The sequence below is a fragment of the Balaenoptera borealis genome, assembly GCF_965194805.1.
Source record: "Balaenoptera borealis genome assembly, chromosome: 15".
NCBI classification, from domain to species: Eukaryota; Metazoa; Chordata; class Mammalia; order Artiodactyla; family Balaenopteridae; genus Balaenoptera; species Balaenoptera borealis.
Window position 1 is genome coordinate 31,523,273 of NC_138871.1, and position 20,399 is coordinate 31,543,671.

The window sequence follows — 20,399 nt, forward strand, 5'->3', positions numbered from 1 at the left end:
GCCAGAACTTAGTCACATGCCCAGCCCTAAGCCAATCATCAACAATGGGCAAGGAATCCTCTTGCTTCATCCCCTGGGTCAGCACATGCTGTCAATCACACAAAACTGGGATTCTGTTAGCAGGAAGAAAAGGAAAATGTTCATTCTATTGGCATCCAACAGTGAGTGCCACAATATATTAAAAATCAGGAGTAAGGCTCAACAGTTTTACTGCTTTATCATTCACTGCCATTTCCGTTACACTATTTCTTTTACATTACTGAGTTTATTTGCTTGGCTGGAGTATTTTCTGTAGAGTCTTTTTATTTATTTATTTTTCCATTGGGGTGGTACATGAATGATTTACTTTTTTTATAGCTGCTTGTCTGAAATAGCTTGGTAAGAAACAGAATTTTGTGTTACAATCATTTCCCCCCAAAATGCATTTTCCATACATATTGCTTTGTTGGTTTTGGCATTTATGCAGCAAACATGAAGATGATGTGTTTCCTTCAGAGGTTCCCTGGTTCTTCTGCCTGTGTGGCTTCACAACGAAGAGAGCACTTTACTTGTCCATTGTTGAATCCCTAGTGCCTGGAACATAACAGGCTTGTCATGGACATGTGTGGAGTGAATGGATGAAAGAAAAAAGAGCCAGTTGTCTGTGGGAGACTCCCGGAAGAGCCCCTGCATTTCACCTGCACGTTGAAGAGTTTCTTTCCCCTGCCCGTATAACCACAGAACGCTAGCTGGTAGCCAGTGCAGCTGCCCTCACCACGGCCCCCTCGGCAATGTTCTCTCTGTGCCAGGCATTAAATGTGAGCGCCCCCGCCAAGGGATCCCTGCCCTGTGTGCACCCCGGTACCTGGACACTTCCTGGATTCTTCAAGAGGATGGAGATTTGCCCCTCCTGACTTTTCTGTGATTCATTTCTGCCTACAGCCTTTGTTACAACCAACCTCAGGAGCATTGCTGGGTTCTGATGGGGGCGGTTCCCTAGAGATACCTTTCTTTTCTGTGAGGTAAATTGAAGGTTGTCAAAGCCTTCTCTCAAACTGGTCTCATCTGCGTTGTCTTAGAGAAATTCCTTAAAATGTCTGTTATGTGGGTGGAATCCTTTTTCAGTTTTGAACAATAGCAGATTTCCCCCGTCATTATTTTCCTTTGCCTGTTGCAATGGGAGTTTGAAAGAGAGGCAGGAGGAGAAGTTCAATGTGATGGTTTAAATGTATGTCACAGAATAGAAGTCTGTCCTTGCACTTTTTATTATCTCAAAATCCCCTCCCCCTTATAGATCTGTGGGATGTATATCCCCCTCCTCTTATCGCTGACCCCTCCTGTCTTGGGACACAAGAACAGTTTCTCCTCTATCAGCAATATGCTCCCTTTTTGGCTCTCTGTTAAAAATATTTTGGATATCCTGGCTTTGTCCTTCTCTGTCTCATATATATATATTTTTTTTTTTTTAATTTATTTATTTATTTTTGGCTGTGTTGGGTCTTCGTTTCTGTGCGAGGGCTTCCTCCAGTTGTGGCGAGCGGGGGCCACTCCTCATCGCGGTGCGCGGGCCTCTCAATGTCGCGGCCCCTCCCGCTGTGGGGCACAGGCTCCAGACGCGCAGGCTCAGCAGTTGTGGCTCACGGGCCCAGTTGCTCCGCGGCATGTGGGATCCTCCCAGACCAGGGCTCGAACCCGTGTCCCCTCCATTGGCAGGCAGATTCTCAACCACTGCGCCACCAGGGAAGCCCTCATATATTTTTTAAAATATTTAATTAATTTATTTATTTGGCTGCGTCCGGTCTTAGCTGCGGCGCGCGGTCTTCTCTAGTTGCAGCATGTGGGTTTCTCTCTAGTTGTGGGGCACGGCTCTAGGGCGCACCAGCTCAGTAGTTGTGGTGTGCAGGCTTAGTTGCCCCGTGGTATGTGGGATCTTAGTTGTCCGACCAGGGATAGAACCCATGTCCCCTGCATTGGAAGGTGGATTCTTAACCACTGGACCACCAGGGAAGTCCCTCTGTCTCATATCTTATCTCTCATAATTTTTTTCCTTTTCCTCTGAGTTTGGGGAGAATTTTTTGAGTTTATCAATCAGGCAGATTGACCCATCACTAAAAAATATTTAAGTCCGTTTTGCAGCTATCTTTCTTTGATTTTTCCTTCCTCAATTCTTTATATTTTTTTTCCTGTCTCTCTTTTGCTTCTCTTGATCATCACTACCCTTTCCCATCAATACCATTAACGTCACCTGCATAAGGATAGCTAGGCATTTGATTTAGGACTTTCCCCCGGCACTCCTGAGAATTTGCGGGGCAATCTTCCCAGTCTTCAGAATGCTCTGGCTGTACGGCTGAGGCTGCAGGAGGTGGGGGGACAGCAGCAAGGACAGAATTGAATGCATAGCTCTTCCGTCTCCAAGTGTGCTTAATGGAATGGTTTGACATCAGCTGTGCTGAATCCTCTGGGTACCTCTCCTGCATGCTGGTCAACTAGGCAGTTCACGAGCTATATGAGAAGATAAGGATTTTAGTTGTAGCAGCCATCTGGTAACTCTGAGTCTTAGAGACTCTGACTAATACCTTGACATCTTGGAGCCGCTTGGACCACCTGTGGAACCATCAACCTCCAGACTTCAATACTGGGCTTTAGAGCCATCCTGTAATATCCCTTGCGAAGGAAGGATTCAAGCTGAGTACACAACGTGAATGTGCATTCCCAAGGTAGACCTGAGAGCTGGGAGATGGAAGATGTTAAGCGGAAGGTCAGACCAGTCTTCGGACAATTCTGGCATGAAAACCACCTAGGTAGCTGAGGACAAAGCAAACGCCTCTGATGGCTTCTTACCTCACCCATTATGCTGGTGATGAAAACTGTAAAAGTGGACTCAGCATAAGGTTTCCTACTTTTTCTTTTGGCTAGAGATAAGGAATACACTAATAGCTGAGGCTTTGCAGGGGGCTGATACTCGAACAATACCTTACTTTGGATTAGATTTCTTTTCCTAAATCCCTTAACACATTAAAACCTCACTCTGCCTGAACACAGTTCTCCAGAGTCCTTTATAAAACCTCTCTCTCTCTCTCATACACAGATGACATCTGACCTTTGACATCTTACTGAGTCAGGCACCCTTTCCTGTTTTTCCTCTGAGTCCCCCTGTCTACTGCTGCCACTGAGGAAGGTCCTGCAGCCACCAGAAGCCTTCTCTGCTCACTGCCCTCCAAGGCTTGTCTGCAGGAATTGTAATTCCTTCAGTGCAGTGGCCCATGGCAGTTCTTCCTCCCTAAGAATGTCTGGGCTGTTTACTCACTAATATCTGGGTTAATTGCCGATCTAAACAGCAAGTTCTGCGGGCCTGAATCATTCAGGGAAGACTCTGATGCTAGTGGTCCCACAATCACTTCCTCAAATGAATCAGGAAGGAGGGGGAGGCTGATTACAGTGGAGAAGGAGACTCTTTAAACATACACTCTGTAATAAGCATGTAGAAGAAAGGAAAGGGAAAACTGACAGTGGGACTTTGCTGGCCTCTGAGCAGAAGATAGAGTAGTTCTCCTGTTTGCACGGGGAGAAAAGGCTGTGCTTGGCTCTTTACAAAAGGTATTATCCTTGAGCTCAAGGCCAGCTGAATCAAGCGTGTGCAGAGGTAGCCCAGGCATGTTCTTAGGAGGAAGGCCACACGTTGGTCAGTCTCCACGCACACAGAAACAGGACTTTCAGTGGCCACGCGAGACAGCTACCGTGACTGTAGGTAAAGGAACGCAGCAGCGTTCTCTATGCAGCATCCGGGGGCTACAGCTGGAATTTCACTCAGCTTGGGGTGCCATTATTCCATACTGCTAAAATACAAAAACCTCACAGCGTCCTCTAGGAAAAATGATTTCTTCCCTCTAAATCGCATTCTGTAATTTTTTCCCTCATTCTTCTTACACCACAGGCTGAGAAACAAATTCATAGCTCCGGACTTACCTGTGAAACTATCCCCTGTAGGAAGGTGAACACACGCACAAGCCAAGAACTGATATGGAAATGTTAAAAAACGACATTGGTAGGAAATTGAGAGAGTGAGAAATTTATGTCCACTGAGAGAGTTTTTCTTTAAGCAATAGTTATATTTGTTGATATTAAATAATGTGCTAAGCATGCAAATAAATTCTTCCATTTAGTCCTCACGTCAACCCAGTGAATTCAGTATTATCCTTATTAAAACCATGGGAACTGAGGCAGCATGGTATAGAAGCCAATACAGAGGCTTTGGAACCAGCTCATTTTGCTTTCAAAATCGGGCTCTGCCAATTGCAGGCTTTGTTTCTCTGGGTAAGTTACTAAATTCTCTAGGTCTCGATTGTTTTCATATAAAAGGAGGATGGAATCTATCTCATAGGGTTGTTGTGAGGATTCAATGAGAGATACAAGATGCCAAAGTCAGAGTGTTAACATTTTAGGAGATTGGGTTTCCTCCTAGTTCTATAAATGTCCAAAAATTATTTTTCAGTTTACAAAAAAATGTTGTAGATGTTTAGAAAAAATCTTCAACACCTGATTGTCTCTTTGACTTGAATGATTTGGAAGGTTGATAAAACTACAGATATGGACTGGCTATTGACAATTTGAGGGAAGAATGAATGATTTCCAAGCATCAGAATGTCCTCTGATGTGAGTACTCTTTAGCCTGCAAGATATCAAATTATATCTTGATTACAAAGATTTTACAACCCTGAAGGGGACAAGCTCGTTGTCTTGATTCTGCTGCTACTTCCCTCCACCCACGACTTTGTGCGCAGGCAGGGGGCAGAGGAGGGGAAGCTGCTGAACCTGACTCTTGCCAGTTTGGACAGTCAGCCCTCAGCCACAGTGAACTTGATGTGTGTGTCCCAGCAGGAAACAAGGTGACAGGTCAATTCTCCAGTCCTAGTTGGGGGTCCTGGAGAACACGAGAAGAGTGTGGAGAACTCCTGATTTCTTTCCTCCTATAGACAAGGCAGGCTAGTCTAGGAAGGAGACAGAAGAGCCACTGGAACAGGTCAAGACCAGTCTGAAGGATGAAGACACAGATACTGAAGGGAGTCAGGGACCACTCACTAAAGAGAGTGTGTGTGTGCTCTGTACATGCATGGGTGTGGACTTAGGAAAAGATGTACCCAAGGACTTATCATGAAACCCTCACTACCAATCATTAACGGTTCAAAGAGCAGCAAAGTATCCTCTGACAAATGTATTGCAAAGAATGGTTTCTCAGAGTAAATTTACACTGTTTTCAAAATCCCTTTCTACACTGGTGTTTCCTGCTCAAATGTTGAGGCCAATGGCCTGGTGCTTCCTTTTTGAAACTCAGCTCCTAGGAAATAAACTTAACAAACATCAACTCTGGGAGTCTGAGCATTGCGCCAAGGAAACAGCAAGAGATTTTGCTCCCTGCCCCTTCAAGGAGACTGGGTCTACCCTGAGCAGGTAGGCTACAGGGATCAGAAGACTTAATCCTTGAGCTCGGGGCATCTGGAGAATACACCAGTCACAGCCTCTCAAGGGCACACTGTCCCCTATGGATGGTCCCCAGGGAACCTATGATTCTTCCATTCTCTGCCCAGAATGTCTTCCCTCTGTCCCCTCTACTTCCCCAAATTCCAGCACCAGGGGCCAGCTCAAGGCCACAAATCCTTGAAAGAACCACTCAGGTAGCTCCCGCCCATACACATCCTCTCTCAGGGACATATGGCTGCATGCTACCTTGTTCTCGGCCTCAACTGCCTGTGGCGGGATGGGGTGGAGTGGGCTGGGGGTACCGGTGGTGATGGATAACCAGGTGCCCCACAGCAAAGACCCATCTTCATTATCAGCATCCGACCAGATGCACGAAGGCCCGATGATCTTAACAACGTGCCGCCTGAGTACGTGGGGTGGCTGTGCTCCCGCGGCAGGCGTCCCGAAAATCCAGTGTTCTCTCGGATGGGGGCGCAGGTGGGAAATCTGGTTGAACAAATTCTTCGCTCGATTCTGGGGAGCACTTTCCTTGGGTCAAGTCTTGGCAGGGGCAGGTAAAGCTCGCAGGTCCCGTTCCGGGTCGAGTCCCAGTGCCTTGCCCGGGAGAGCCCCCGGCAGCTGCCGTTGGCGCAAGTGACAGACGCCAGGGCCGCTCCGCTCCCCCGCCTGGAACCTAGAAGCGGCCACTGCGCCCGGCCGCTCGGGCTCCGCAATGAGCTGCTAGTCTGAGGGTGGTGTCTGAAATCAGGCGCTTCCTGCCTTTTCCTCGGCCTGGGTGCCCGGCTCGCGCCGCGGACTCGGATATTCCCGGGTCGCGCCGCGCCGCCCCGCCCCGCCCCGCCCCGCCCGGCACGGTGCGCGCAGTGTCCCCGCCCCTGCTCCACCCCCACCCCCGCTCCACCCCCACCCCCGTGCCCCTAGAGGGGTCCCCCCACCGGGGCGCGAAGGTGGTCCGCCGGGCCCGGTAGGCGAGTGGCGGAGGTGACGGTAACCGCCTTCCCATTTCCGCCCGGCCGGCGGCGCGGCGGGGCGAGTGCCAGCAGAGGCGCGCGGTCCTCCCTCCGCCCGCCCGCGCCGGGGGCTGGCCCTGCCTCGCCGGCGCCTTTTTCCCCCGCACCGCGGCGCCGCTTCGCCACTCGGGCACCTCAGGTAGGGCAGGAGGATGGAGCGCCTGCCGCCCGCCGCCCGTAAGATGGTTACCTCGGCTGGACAGCTCGCCCTCTTCGTGCTGGGTACGTACGCTGCCTGCTGCGCGCCCGGTGGCACCTGCCCTCCGCGACACCCCGCTTTCCCCTGTCCCCTCCACTTCTCTCTCCCGGGGGTGTTCTGCGCCCGCCTAGGAGAGGAGAGGGCGGCGAATGCTTTTCGAGGCTTGAAGGCTGGGAGGCAAGGGGAGTCACTTGGGCTTACTAGCAATTGGGGGAGCCTATTCCGAAGAGGGGGACCGTCGAGCGCTCAGGCTTTCCCCGGTAAGTGGCCGCCGGGCCGTGCGTGAGAACACCCGCCGGGGAAGGGGGAGCGGTGGGTGAACGGGCTTGAACTTTAATCCGCCTTCTCTGTGTGCTCGTACGCTTGCCCACACCTACTTGCTTACCTGGCTGCCTCCAAGCCCTTCTTCACCGGCGTCGGTAGCGCGTAGACTCGCAGAGGGTGGCCAGCGTCCGACCCTCCGGCCGGACCTTGGCTGCTTCCCTTTCGTACCCGCCGCCTACCCGTGAGCCCCAGCGACCGGCAGATGTTCACCATCAGCAGCGGCGCCTCAGTCTTCTAACTTTGAGAGTTCTCGAGCTTTGGGGGTGGGTTTTGGATTTTGTGCGGATTAATTGTTCTTTTAATTAACTTACCCTGGAGAAGTGGTTTAAGTGTCAGCTGAGGACAGGAGTGAAACCCTAGACGAAGCGCTGCTGATTTCCTTTGAGTTTGTTCTTGGAAGAGAACGAGGGATGGGGGAAGGGAGGGGAAGTTAAACCCGACAAACCGGGGTCGGGTCTGGGGAGCCGGTGAGATTTTCGACGGTGAAGGTCACTGCCCGGCCGGCTCTTGACCCTCGCGGCGCCGGGTCTCTCTTGTGTTGAGATAGCAGATTGACAGGCCAGGTGTCCTGGTTGCTGCCGCAGCTTCCGTGAAATGAATTGTTCAGTCGCTATCTCCTGCGTTTAACCCTGTAAAGCAAGTTGCTCCCTACAAGATCATTTATTAGAGCGTGAGAAAAGCTATAGAACCCCTCCCTGCAAAATGCCCAGAGCCGCAGCCCCACCCAGTTCCGTGTACAGTTTCAGGGGGTTCACGGACCCGCCCGTAATCCTGCCCATGAAACGCTGATGCTGATTAAGAACCGCAGCAGAAGTGGAGGCATCATGTAAGGGAAATACAGAGCAGCCGTGGAACGGGATTCCACAGCTGCTCCGAGGTGTACCCTCACCTGAAACTCACCAACAGGTGGCATGACTCTGAGTGGCTTTTTTTTTTTTCTTTTCCCAAGACCTTTTTATATTTTTGTATTGATGGTTCTAATTTTAGATTTTTTTAAAAAGCAGTAGAACATTACCAATACAGTAGAAGCCTCCTGTATTTGGGTCCCTATGTAATGTTTTTTGCAAATGCTAATAGTAATAATAATAATAGCTAACACTCTTTGAGCACTTACTCTGTACCAGGCACTGTTCTAAGTGCTATGCATATATTAACTCCTTTAATTTTCACACCAACCTGATGAAGAAGGTATTATCATCCCCATTTTATGGAGGAGGAAAGTGAAGCCCATGGTCCCACAGCTAGTAGGTAGTTGGGCCAGAATTACGAGAGTGTGGAAGGAATGTGGATATTAAAAGTCACCTAACTGTGGTCACTGTAGTCCCATCTCCCAGGTTTGGGACTTTTCCTCGAGTCGAGATGGGTGGAATACCCTGGAGATTGCTTTAATCGGGTTTTCTTTTGGACTGTCAGGATCTCAAGGCGGTCTTAGGTTATTCAGTGAAAATCACAGGCAAGAAACAATGAAGGTAAGCAAATTTGAGGAAGCTTTGTAAAGTTGCCCCTGCCCCCCCCCATCATACTATACTTGCCCATGAAGACTGCATTCATTCATCATGGAATTTTTCTCTTTTGCCTGAGTTCAACTTGATCTTTGTTTCCTTCCTTAAGAAAAAGATGTATAAATTTGCAAAGATTGATCAGTATGTGAAAGCTGGCTCATACAGTTCCAAACTATGAGCAGTTGAAAAAAGTAGGGGGAAAGCAGGCAGGAGGAACTTACACCAGTGAGGATTCCTTTTTATTTATATTGCTTTAAAAAAAAAAAAAAAAGCCATTGAACGTGGCCAAGAAAAGTCAATGTCGTTCTGTACATTGACTACCGCTTCTGCCTCCCACCTCACTTTCTGCTAGATTACTAGATACCTGTCAGTGCCATGTGCATCTTTATTCTGCACATTTCCTGCAGAGCTGCTTTCCTCTCTAATTTTTCATAAATTAGTTGAAGGCAGTTCCAGGCAAATCAGCCTGTGTTCCATCAGTGATCAAGATCTAGAAAACCGGGATCTTTCCCCTCCTTCCCCACCTCCATGGGAACAGTCTGAGAAGGAACTGTTAGGAGTCTCAGCTGATTCTTCTGATTACTTGATTGATGTTTTGGCCAAGAGAATGTGGAGACTGTTACTTAAATGGCAACATTGGGAGCATAATCTAGGTTCCTGTGGCGGCTGCGCTCCCGTGTCAGGTTTCTGTTGTTGGCGGAGCAAACCTCACTGGGGCTTGGCTTCTCCAGTCCCAGGTCCTCCCTGTGTCAAGGGAGCAAGATGTGTAATCTTGGGCGAGTTACTTAGCTTCCTTGTGCCTTGTTTTCCTCATCTGTAGAATGGTGATATTAATAGGATCATTGAGTATAATTAATGAACCTAGAATGGTGCCTAGCACATAGTAAGAGTTTAATCAATCATCGTCATCACTTTGAACCTCATAGCATTCCAGGTATCATTGCAGGTTATGTCCATTCTGCAACTGAGAGTTTGTCTTACTTATCTCATTTTCCATCTCCCCACCCTTCCTAAGACAGAAAATACCACCTAAACTAAAAACCTAGTCAGAGATTTTAGCGAATATCATTTGGCAGATGACAACTTCAAGAAAGTTTGGGAGTTCTTTTGGACCTTGTGAATTCTTTAGTTTTTGATGCAGAACATTTGTATTTCCTCCTTACTGTTCAGTGGTCAGTTGTTTATCGAAGTCAGCACTGTATTCCAGTTTTCTTATTTATAAAGTAAGAATAGTAAAACTACCCACCTCACAGGTTGTTATGAGAATAAAATGAGATGGTAAATATGGAAGCTATTTATAAACTTTAAAAATAAATAAAAATAAACTTTAACACTACACACAAAACGACATTGATTTTATAATGGGTCTGATCATCCAGAAAAAAGCATTATTATTTTTATGGCAGCTTCCAGAATTAGGACTAAATGTAGGCTAAAGAAGGATGTCCTAGGACACGAAATGCCATGAAGGATGGGTAGAGAGGAAACAGGTCAGCTTCCCTGTGGATTCGGGGCTGAGGGACCAGCAGGGGGCATGAAGTAAGACAGTTCTCTTCTCCATTACATGGTAATGATGTCTTTCAGAGTGAACAGTGGAGGTTTGCCCAGGACACATGTTTTCCTTGTTGGGCAGCTGTAATTAGGGAAAGTTCACTTTGAACAAGGGCTGTAAAGGTGTATATGGAAGGCTTAGAGGCTGAGTTTCCTGTATTTACTTTTCCAAAATCTGGTTTCCTAGGATAAAGTGATCTTTCTGTAAATACTCAGTGTCCCCTGCAAAGGAGACCTTTCTTATAGGAGTAGATGATGCTTCACGTTCCTGTGGTAACATATAAAAAAAAAATAGATGGTTTTTCCATTAGACCTATCTCTAAAGGCCTTTTGAAAGTATGTTTTGAACAAAGCCCTGGTCTTTGGGCTGCCCACTAAAAGGGACAGGGGATGGGAAGTGGAGGTTGGGTCAAACAAAATGGAACTGGCCTGACACACGGAATTGGGCATCTTGTGCCTGGTTTCACACTCACAACCTCTGTAGTGTCTTCCACAACAGTACCCGCAAATTACAACCACTTGGAGAGCTTGGTAAACCAGATGGCTGGGCAGGAGGTGGGAGAGTTTGCATGTGTAAAGAGTTCCCCAGTGTGGCTTGTGCTGCTGGTAGGGAGGAGAGTAAAGGGACACTTTGAGACCCACCGCTCTACAGTCGGCGCTGTTAGGGAAGCTTCTAGCTTAATGAGTTGCATTTTGTCTAAAGCACGTTTGATGTTTTAAATGCCGCCGTGGGTTTATGAGCATTATTAAAGGCACTTCTACGGCCTGTCTTGTTTACCAGAGCAGAGTTAGAAGTCGTGCTGAGAACTCTTACCTGTTCTAAGTGTTCTTGTACTTTACCTATGGAAAATGTAATGATCCCATGTTATTAAACTCAAGCTGACCAAAGCTAATCATGTCATGCTTTCTTTTTTGTGGATCACCAAAAATTGACTTGTTTTACTGTCATTTCAAATATTTTTCATCCCCTCATTCTAAAGTATGAACTTAATTCTGTGCTCAAGCTAGTATGTATTAGATTGCGTATAGATAGAGGATTGGGGCACTTTTATGGTGACTTTTGTTTTGCTTTTTTTCTTCTTTCCTGTGAAATGTCAAGTATAAAAATCTTTCGTAGAATCAGGAAAGCCAGAAATCTAGGCTACCAGAACCATCTCTTAGGAGCTCTTCATTTTAAGCACAAGGCACATTCCCTTTAGACCATCTCTAAAAATCTGGGTAAATTCTTTTGAAGCACTATGAATTAGTTGTATTAAATATGACTTGAATAGTTGTTACCTGGGCTTAGAAAAAGTAGGAAGTTTCTTGAAATGGAATTTTATGTATTTGCTAGTATTTTTATTTCTTTTAAGTCAGAGGAAACAAAATTTTCTTTCACTTCCCTAGTCTAGTGTATTATATGCCCAGTACTATTGTCCTTAATATTCTGCTGTCCTCTTATCTTGAAAAGCTTTTAGTTTTCCCCACCTTAGGGTTTACACTTCTCAAGTACTTGCAGATGGTTAGGGCTTCCTCTAGGAGAGATTTGACACATAACTCCCTTGTATAACAAGCTTGTATAACTTTGTATAACTCCAGCCTGCTATTGCCTTTCCTCTTTTGGTTGTAATTTTTGAATGTGTTAACTTTTCTGGCTGGGAACCTCAACAGCGTGTCCTGACCCCTCCATGTCCTACCTTCAACTAACATTGGCTGGTGCTTGCCCCCTCTTCCCTTCTAGTTTGAGGGCTCCTTGAGGGCAGAGCCCCTTGGTCTTCATCTTTGCCTTTGGCACCCTGAGCACAGGCCGACCTTCAGGGGAGACCAGTGAGCACTTGATGACTCCTTGGGGTGCTGCATACTGAGTACTCCAAGTGTGGACTCAGTTGGCAAACACTTGGCTGGGTAGGTAATGTTTATCCTGAAAAACTCTTCATTATGATAATCAAGAGTGGTTGCATATAAATTCTTCTATACAGCCAGTTTTCAGATAGTGTTTTATTGTTTTTTAAAAATAGATTATGATTTGTTTTTGATTGCAAAAACATTTTTTTTTCTCTAGAACATAGAAAATTCAGGAAAGCATAAGAGAAAAGTTATTTTAATGGCCTGTAATTCCACCACCCAAAGATAACTATGATTAACATTCCATTGCACAGCCTGATGGATGAATGTATAGGTCAGTAGATATTCTTTAAAAACTTGTATGACTTCCAAGAGGCTCACACTGTTTAACTTATTTTTGTAACTTAACAATCTTTCATGATAAACATTTTTATATCATTTAACATTCATCCATAACATCATTCTTAGTGGCTGGGAAATAATCCCTTGATTATGTTTACTATAATTTTGAAGCCCTTTGGACATATAGATTTTTCTTATTTCTCCCTGTTATGAATAATCCACACACTGTTGTTGGGAATATAAATTGATACAACTTTTCTTGGAAGTCAGAGTGACAATAGCTATCAATTTTACGTGGGTATAATTTGAGTCATCAGTTTCACTTTTTGATATATATGCTACAAAAATACTTGCCCAGAAGTGTGAAGAAAAATGTAAAGGGTGATGATTGTTGACTTGTTTATAATCGTAAACAAGTTGCCAGTAAAAAAGGTTGCCAGTACCACACTGTTATAGTTTTTTAAGCAGATTCCTTACATAAGATATTTTTATGTATGAATACAATTATTTATTATGTATCTATTTAAAAGAATAAAGGTTTTTATGAAATATTAAAATCAAAAAGGCAGGTTCTAGAACCAGATGTATAGTATCGGACCATGGTTTGAATTGATTAGTTTTTTATAACAAGCATATATTAAATTTATAATGCTAAAGTCAAGGAGCATAAATGACACAACAGACATTCTTGTACATAAATGTTTGGCTCATCTTTGATTATTTAGGATAAGTTTCTAGAAATTGGCTTTTTCTCCCACCAGCAGTATATGAATGCTCACTTTCTAGACTCTTCTATAACCAGAAGTTAGTTTTAACATTTACCAAGTTGATTGGAGAAAAAAAATCTTAGCCCAATTTCGTGTTTAATATTTGTTAGCGTGAGTACGTTTGTGGGTCATTTGTCATCTTGTTATTTGCATCTTAACCTTTTCAAAATTTCTTCTTATTGATGGATCATCCTTTTCTTAGAACTTTATAACACACTTTATGTAAAAAGGTTGTTAATACTGGGCAAGTGTTCATTTATTGTTTGTCTTTTACTGTTTTCTTTATGATATTTTTGACATGCCTAAGGTTTTTGTTTTTATGTAACAGAAACTATAAATCTTTCCCCTTAAGCTTTCTACCTTTGCTTGTATAATTAGGAAAACCTTCCCTATCCTAAGTTGAGGGCAAATATTTACTTATTTTTTTCTTCTAATTCTTTAGTGGTCTCATTATATTGAACTAACCTACCTGTAATTTATTCTAATGTATGGTGTGAGGTATCAATACAACTCATGTTTCATTTTTTTTAAAACAGCCAACCAGTTAATATTCTCAATTGTCATTTGTGGAATAATCTATCCTTCCTACTGTGGTTTGAAATTCCATTTTTTATCATATGCTAAATTCTTCTAAGTACTTGAATCTGTTTGTGGGATTTCAGTTTGGTTCTTTTATTTTGTATTTTTGCCCTTGTTGTGAACTTGTTCATTGAGGTAGTCTAGAAATATTTATTGAGCACCTATTCTGTGCTGCAACTGCTTCTAGGTGCTAGGGAATCAGCCAAGACTGATCCCTGTTCTCATGGATCTTGTATTCTAGTGGGTGAGACCTTTTCCGCTGCTTTGTATTCTAATTGGTTATTGATATCTAAAAGCTTTTTAAAAAAATTATTTATTTGTTTATTTATTTATTTATTTTAACATCTTTATTGGAGTATAATTGCTTTACAATGGTGTGTTAGTTTCTGCTTTATAACAAAGTGAATCAGCTATACATATACATATATCCCCATATCCCCTCCCTCTTGCGTCTTCCTCCCTCCCACCCTCCCTATCCCACCCCTCTAGGTGGTCACAAAGCACCAAGCTGATCTCCCTGTGCTATGCGGCTGCTTCCCACTTGCTATCAATTTTACATTTAGTAGTGTATATATGTCCATGACACTCTCTCACTTTGTCCCAGCTTACCCTTCCCCCTCCCTGTGTCCTCAAGTCCATTCTCTAATAGGTCTGCGTCTCTATTTCCGTTCTGCCCCTAGGTTATTCATAACCATTTGTTTTTTTTTTTTTTAGATTCCATATATATGTGTTAGCATACGGTATTTTTCTCTTTCTGACTTACTTCACTCTGTATGACAGACTCTAGGTCCATCCACCTCACTACAAATAACTCAATTTCATTTCTTTTTATGGCTGAGTAATATTCCATTGTATATATGTGCCACATCTTCTTTATCCATTCATCTGTTGATGGACACTTAGGTTGCTTCCATGTCCTGGCTACTGTAAATAGAGCTGCAATGAACATTGTGATACATGACTTTTTTTTTTTTTTTAAACATCTTTATTGGAGTATAATTGCTTTACAATGGTGTGTTAGTTTCTGCTTTATAACAGAGTGAATCAGTTATACATATATATATGTTCCCATATCTCTTCCCTCTTGCATCTCCCTCCCTCCCACCCTCCCTATCCCACCCCTCTATGTGGTCACAAAGCACCGAGCTGATCTCCCTGTGCTATGCGGCTGCTTTCCACTAGCTATCTGTTTTACATTTGGTAAGTGTATATATGTCCATGCCACTCTCTCACCCTGTCACATTTTACCCCTCCCCCTCCCCATATCCTCAAGTCCATTCTCTGGTAGGTCTGTGTCTTTATTCCCGTCTTGCCACTAGGTTCTTCATGACCTTTTTTTTTTTTTTTCCTTAGATTCCATATATATGTGTTAGCATACGGTATTTGTTTTTCTCTTTCTGACTTACTTCACTCTGTATGACAGACTCTAACTCCATCCACCTCACTACAAACACCTCCATTTCATTTCTTTTTATGGCTGAGTAATATTCCATTGTATATATGTGCCACATCTTCTTTATCCATTCATCCGATGATGGACACTTAGGTTGCTTCCATGTCCTGGCTATTGTAAACAGAGCTGCAATGAACATTTTGGTACATGACTCTTTTTGAATTATGGTTTTCTCAGGGTATATGCCCAGGAGTGGGATTGCTGGGTCGTATGGTAGTTCTATTTTTAGTTTTTTAAGGAACCTCCATACTGTTCTCCATAGTGGCTGTATCAGTTTACAGTCCCACCAACAGTGCAGGAGGGTTCCCTTTTCTCCACACCCTCTCCAGTATTTATTGTTTGTAGATTTTTTGATGATGGCCATTCTGACTGGTGTGAGGTGATACCTCATTGTAGTTTTGATTTGCATTTCTCTATCTAAAAGCTTTTTAAAAATTGTATTTACAGTTGACCTCTGAACAACACAAGGTTAGGGGGCCAACCCTCCAAAAACACACCTTTTTTATGGTCGGCCCTCACATCACTGGTTTCTCCATTTCCAAGGTTCCCCATGGGCAGACTCAGTTACCCGGCTCATGTAGTAGTGTAGTATTTACTATCAAAAAAAAATTCACATATAAATGGACCCACACAGTTCAAACTCCTGTTGTTCAAGGATCAACTGTATTTTGTAATGGGTTTTGTTAATTTTAATAGTCTTTCAGTTGATTCAGGTTTCTTACGTAGATGATTATGTAATTTTGAATAGTGATAAGTTTGCCTGTTTCCTTTTTTATTTCCATCGCATTACTTTTTCTTATCATGCTGACTAGAACTTTAAGAACAACATTTTTTTAAAGGCAGTAGATATCCTTGTTTTTTTCTTGATGTACTGCTAATGTTTGTAGCATTTAACTAAGTCACATAAGAGGCTGACTTTTCAGTTATTTATATATAATATGCATATATATGTGACTATATATTTGTATATGTATATATATGCATATAAACTTTATCATGTTAGTAAAATATACTTCTCTTCATAACTTACTAAAAGATTTGGTATTTTGCTTTGTTTTTTAAAGCAGGGGAGATAATGTGTTGTTGTTTTTCCAAACGTTTTGAGGATGTTTATTGACTCAAATTAAAGCCATTCTTAAATTCCTGGAATGAACCTTCTTGGTTGTGTGGTATTATTCTCTGTATCTACTGCTAGATTTTATCTGTTCTGAAGTATTTGGGGCCTTTTTTCTTTTTTAGGTTTTGATAGCAGTGTTATGTCAGCTTTCTAAAATAAATATTAAAATGTTCCATCTGTTTTACGCTCTGGAGTAGCTGAAATATCATGGAAATCAAATGGTTCTGTGTAAGCTTGAAAGAAATTGCTTATGAAACTTCTGAGCTTGGTCCCTTTTTAGTGATCAGTTCAAGTTTTCTACTTCTTGAGGTGTTTTTGGTAATTATTTATTTTCCTCACAGTCTATTCAATTCAGATTTCTAAAGCTTTAGCACAGATTTATAAATGATCTCCTTTTAATTAAAAATTTTTCTTTCGCACCTGCAACCTCAGTTAATATGACTTTACCAAATATGAAACAAAGTAAACACTTAGGCCCCCCCCAAATAAAAAAATATTTTTAATTTGTTTTTCTTGATAATGATATTTTGAAGAAAAACTTCTTTTTAATCATCAACCAAACTCAAGTCAGAGCTTCATATTTGATGGTTTATTTGCATAAATGCATGTGCCAAAGTTGTTGTAATAATGCCATTTCTGATTTGGATAATGCATGGCACTGTGATTTCTAGCAGAGGCTGCCAAGTAGCTTCCTGATGGTTTCTTAAGCTTTCAAAAGTGTAAAAGCCTCCAGATACACTATTGTGTCCATTAGATGTTACTGTAGTGTTTGGAGCAAATGGGACATTTCTGTTGTTTGCTCATTTGCTTTTTGTTTATTTTTTTCATTTATTTTTAAGATCAGTACTTCGAGGTAAAAAAATGTTGGGTTCTGACAAAGAGACCACATCTTCCTCTTGGATTTTAGGCCTTTAATCTGAGCTTGAATGAGATTAGTAGACAATTCTCCTGGGTGCTTAGAGAATAGATATACCTTGCTGGCTCTTTCGTCATCTCTTTCCAGGGCTGAGGCACTGTCTGTAACTACTGTGCTTCCAAGAGGTACGGGAGATTAACTGGCTAAATGGTCCACGTAAAGTGGTGACACAAAAGCAGCCAAAGCTGATAAATGAGCGGTTTGCAATTACACACTCTGCTCCCCTCCCTCTGCCAGGCCTTGGCAACAGGGAAAACACAAACTTAGGATACTTTTCTCGGTTGAAAGAAAGCACATAAGACTTGTAACTTTCACCGCCACGGTGGCTTTGAGGAATTGGCATGTGAGCTGCTGAGGGACATAACCTGGTCACTTTATTTGTCACTGAGCTCCGCTGGAAGCTCTGGGCTTGGGCACTTCTCACCTTGGACTGGTTTCTGGGTTACCACTTTTGCACTGAAGGAGCACATCAACAGGCCGGTCTGCATGCCGTACACACTCCCTGCTAGCACATTTGCACAATGACAGATGTTTTTGCACATAGCAGACCTTGGGTGTTATAATTAGAGTTTCAGGGGATGATTCATAGGTCCCTGAAGTAGAATGAAAGCAAGCCCGGGGCCTGAGCATTTTTTTAGGGAGGTGAGGTAAACTCATAGATCACATTGATGGGGAATCCTTCTGGATCTGGTCTCTCCCTAAACCTCATCAAAGATTCCCATGTCCCCCCCACCAAAAAAAAAAAAAAAACACCAAACAAACACATCTTTTGTGCTGGCCCCAGTGCGGGCCACTTAGCGTTACCAGAACACACACCCTCTGGTCGCCACCTCCCATGTGGGCCACTCAGGGTACCCTCCTTGTCTGCCAGCCTCGCTAAATCCTAATCATTCTTTTTCCACAGTGAAATAGAAATCAGAATCTACAAACAAAAGTATCTAGAAAACACCCACACATTCAGCTCATCGGAGACATCCGCTGACGAGGTTGAACTGTCAGGGATCTTACCAGATCCGCTTCTGTGTGTGGTTATGGATATATTTGTATATTCACTCTTTTTCCTTCAAAAATGGCATTTGGTATTTTGAAATCTGCTTTTCACTTACAGTGTATGGAGAAAATATTTCTGTGGCAAAGATACAAATGTATCTATCGATCTATTCTTAATGACTAACGCATTCCGTTACACAGCTCTGTCATTATTCATTTATCCACCCCTTATTGATAGAGATGTAGGTTGTTTCAAACTTTTAAATATTCAAACCTGAAATAAAAATGTTTACAGCTAAACGTTACCAGCATCTTTGAATTATTTTCTATGGTCAAATCCCCAGAAATGGATTACTAGGTCAAAAGGTACACACTTTTTCACCTCTCAGTATGTTTTGACAATCTGCCTTCCACAAAAGGTAGACAAATTTATACTTCTGTCCTGTGTGTGACTGCCTGTTTATCAGCAAACTTGCCTAGGATGAATATTATCATTTTCTAGACTTTGCTAATCATGTTGGCAAAATGGTATCTCCTTGTTTTAATTTGTGTTTCTTTGGCCAAAACCAAAGTTTGCTACAATTGAATGCTTTTTCATGTTTGAGTATTTGAATTTCTTTTCTTGGGACTTACCCAGTTCTGTCCTCAGGTCACGTTTTGGGTGGGTGAATTATCTTCTCATTGATTTGTAAACAGTTTTATAAAAGATATATTAAATATTTTCTTTATTTTGTCATTTTGCCATTTAAATTTACGTGTGTGTATGTTTGGGTTTAGAGAAGTATGGTTTTGTTTTTGTTTTTAACTTTTAAGAACTTAAAATCTGTTCATTATTTCTTTGTGATTTCTACTTTTGTCTCATGGTAGGAAGGGATTTGCCATGACTCTCTGATCTCTCATTTCCCCTTGTACTTTTATGTTGTTACTTTTTGGATTTAAATTTCACTTCTTTGGGAATGCATTTTGGTGTAAGATGTGAGATAAAAATCTAACTTGCCTTTTTGTCGAAATGATCCGGTTCCTCAAACACCATTTGTTGAATAATTTATTCTCTGCTCACTGATTTCGAATCCCACTTTTGTCACTTGAGACTTTCTTAGGAGTCCTCGAGTCTTTTTGGAGTTTCTGTTCTGTTCCATTAATCTGAGGCTCACCCTGTAATGAACCATTCTTTGGGGCTGGGAATGTGTTATTGCCCCAGGAAGTTGGGGCAGAAAAATCTTGAGAAGTAGGCAGGCATTGGGTGGGTAGTGAGTCTCACTGTCCTGAAAGGCATGGTGAACCTGCCTCTGCCCTCCTATTTTTTCTGGAACTTTGTGCTTTGCAGGAGTAGGGGGACATGAGGCAGGCCTGCAGTCCTCACTCCATGTGACATTCTGGTTAACTGATACTGTCTTTTTCATGTCGCCTTCTCAAATGGGAGGACGGTGGAGTCTGCCATGGCATACCTGGAGCCACAGACCAAACCTGGCACATCTCCCAGGATATAGTAAAGGAAATAATTAAAGAATCAGAAAGGAACTTCACTGGAAAGTCGTAACATTGTTTTATATATTAAAACAAACTCAGATATATTAGCAAATAGAATGCAAGATTGAAATATCAAAATTAATTTTTCGGATACAAGACTTCAAATAAATTGTGATTTTTTTTTTTTTTTCACTTCAATAGTTTCAGGCTTTGCCCCCAGACTCTAGAGGAGTGGGTATGAGTTCCTTCTCTTTGCCATTTTGGGAGTTTTAATGGAAGAGTTTGAGAAGTACTGTCCCATGTGGATGACTAATTTTCAGATACTTAGAGCAGAATAGTAACTAAAATGAATAACTTCATCATTCTGCTTCCTTTGGATATAATTTGCCTTTCTTTTTCTAAGTTTTCCTAAGGTAAAAACTTAATTATTGATTTTAGATCTTTCTTCTTTTCCAATATATTCATTCAGTGCTATAAGTTTCCCTCTAGACCCTGCTTTCACTGCATTCCACAAATTCTGATGGGTTGTTTCCATTTTTATTTACTTCAAAATACTTTTTGACTTCTCTTGAGATTTCTTCTTTGACCCATGTGTTATTTAGAAGTGTTGTTTAATCTCCAGTATGTGGGGATTTTCTGGCTATATTTCTGTTATCAATTTCTAGTTTAACTCCTTTATTGTCTGAGAGCAGACATTGTATGATTTCTATTCTTTTAAATGTGTCAAGGTGTGTTTTATAGCCCAGAATGTGGTCTATCTCAGTGAATGTTCATGTGAACTTGAGAAGAATGCATATTCTGCTGTCGTTGGGTGAAGGAGTCTATAGATGTCCATTATATCCAGTTGCTTGATGGTGTCGTTGAGTTCAACTATGTTCTTATTTTCTGCCTGCTGGAT

General features: G+C 42.6%; 1 protein-coding gene and 2 long non-coding RNA genes across 4 annotated transcripts in view; 1 reads left to right on the forward strand and 2 right to left on the reverse strand.

The window, feature by feature from the left end:
* The window catches only part of LOC309611686, a 38,808-nt gene extending 31,671 nt beyond the window's left edge, over positions 1 to 7,137 (reverse strand). The window contains exon 1 of the long non-coding RNA XR_014234674.1: positions 7,052 to 7,137. This is a non-coding gene — a long non-coding RNA (uncharacterized lncRNA). The remainder of the gene's footprint in view (positions 1 to 7,051) is intronic.
* Positions 1 to 20,399, reverse strand: part of LOC309611685 — a 732,894-nt gene that overhangs the window by 322,251 nt on the left and 390,244 nt on the right. The gene's annotated exons all lie outside the window — the stretch shown is intronic.
* TGFA (transforming growth factor alpha) overlaps positions 6,399 to 20,399 on the forward strand; it is a 107,866-nt gene continuing 93,865 nt past the window's right edge. For both annotated transcript variants that reach the window (XM_082356434.1, XM_082356435.1), the window contains exon 1: positions 6,399 to 6,689. In XM_082356434.1, coding sequence (XP_082212560.1) covers positions 6,620 to 6,689 — 70 coding nt within the window. In that variant the 5' untranslated portion in view covers positions 6,399 to 6,619. The remainder of the gene's footprint in view (positions 6,690 to 20,399) is intronic.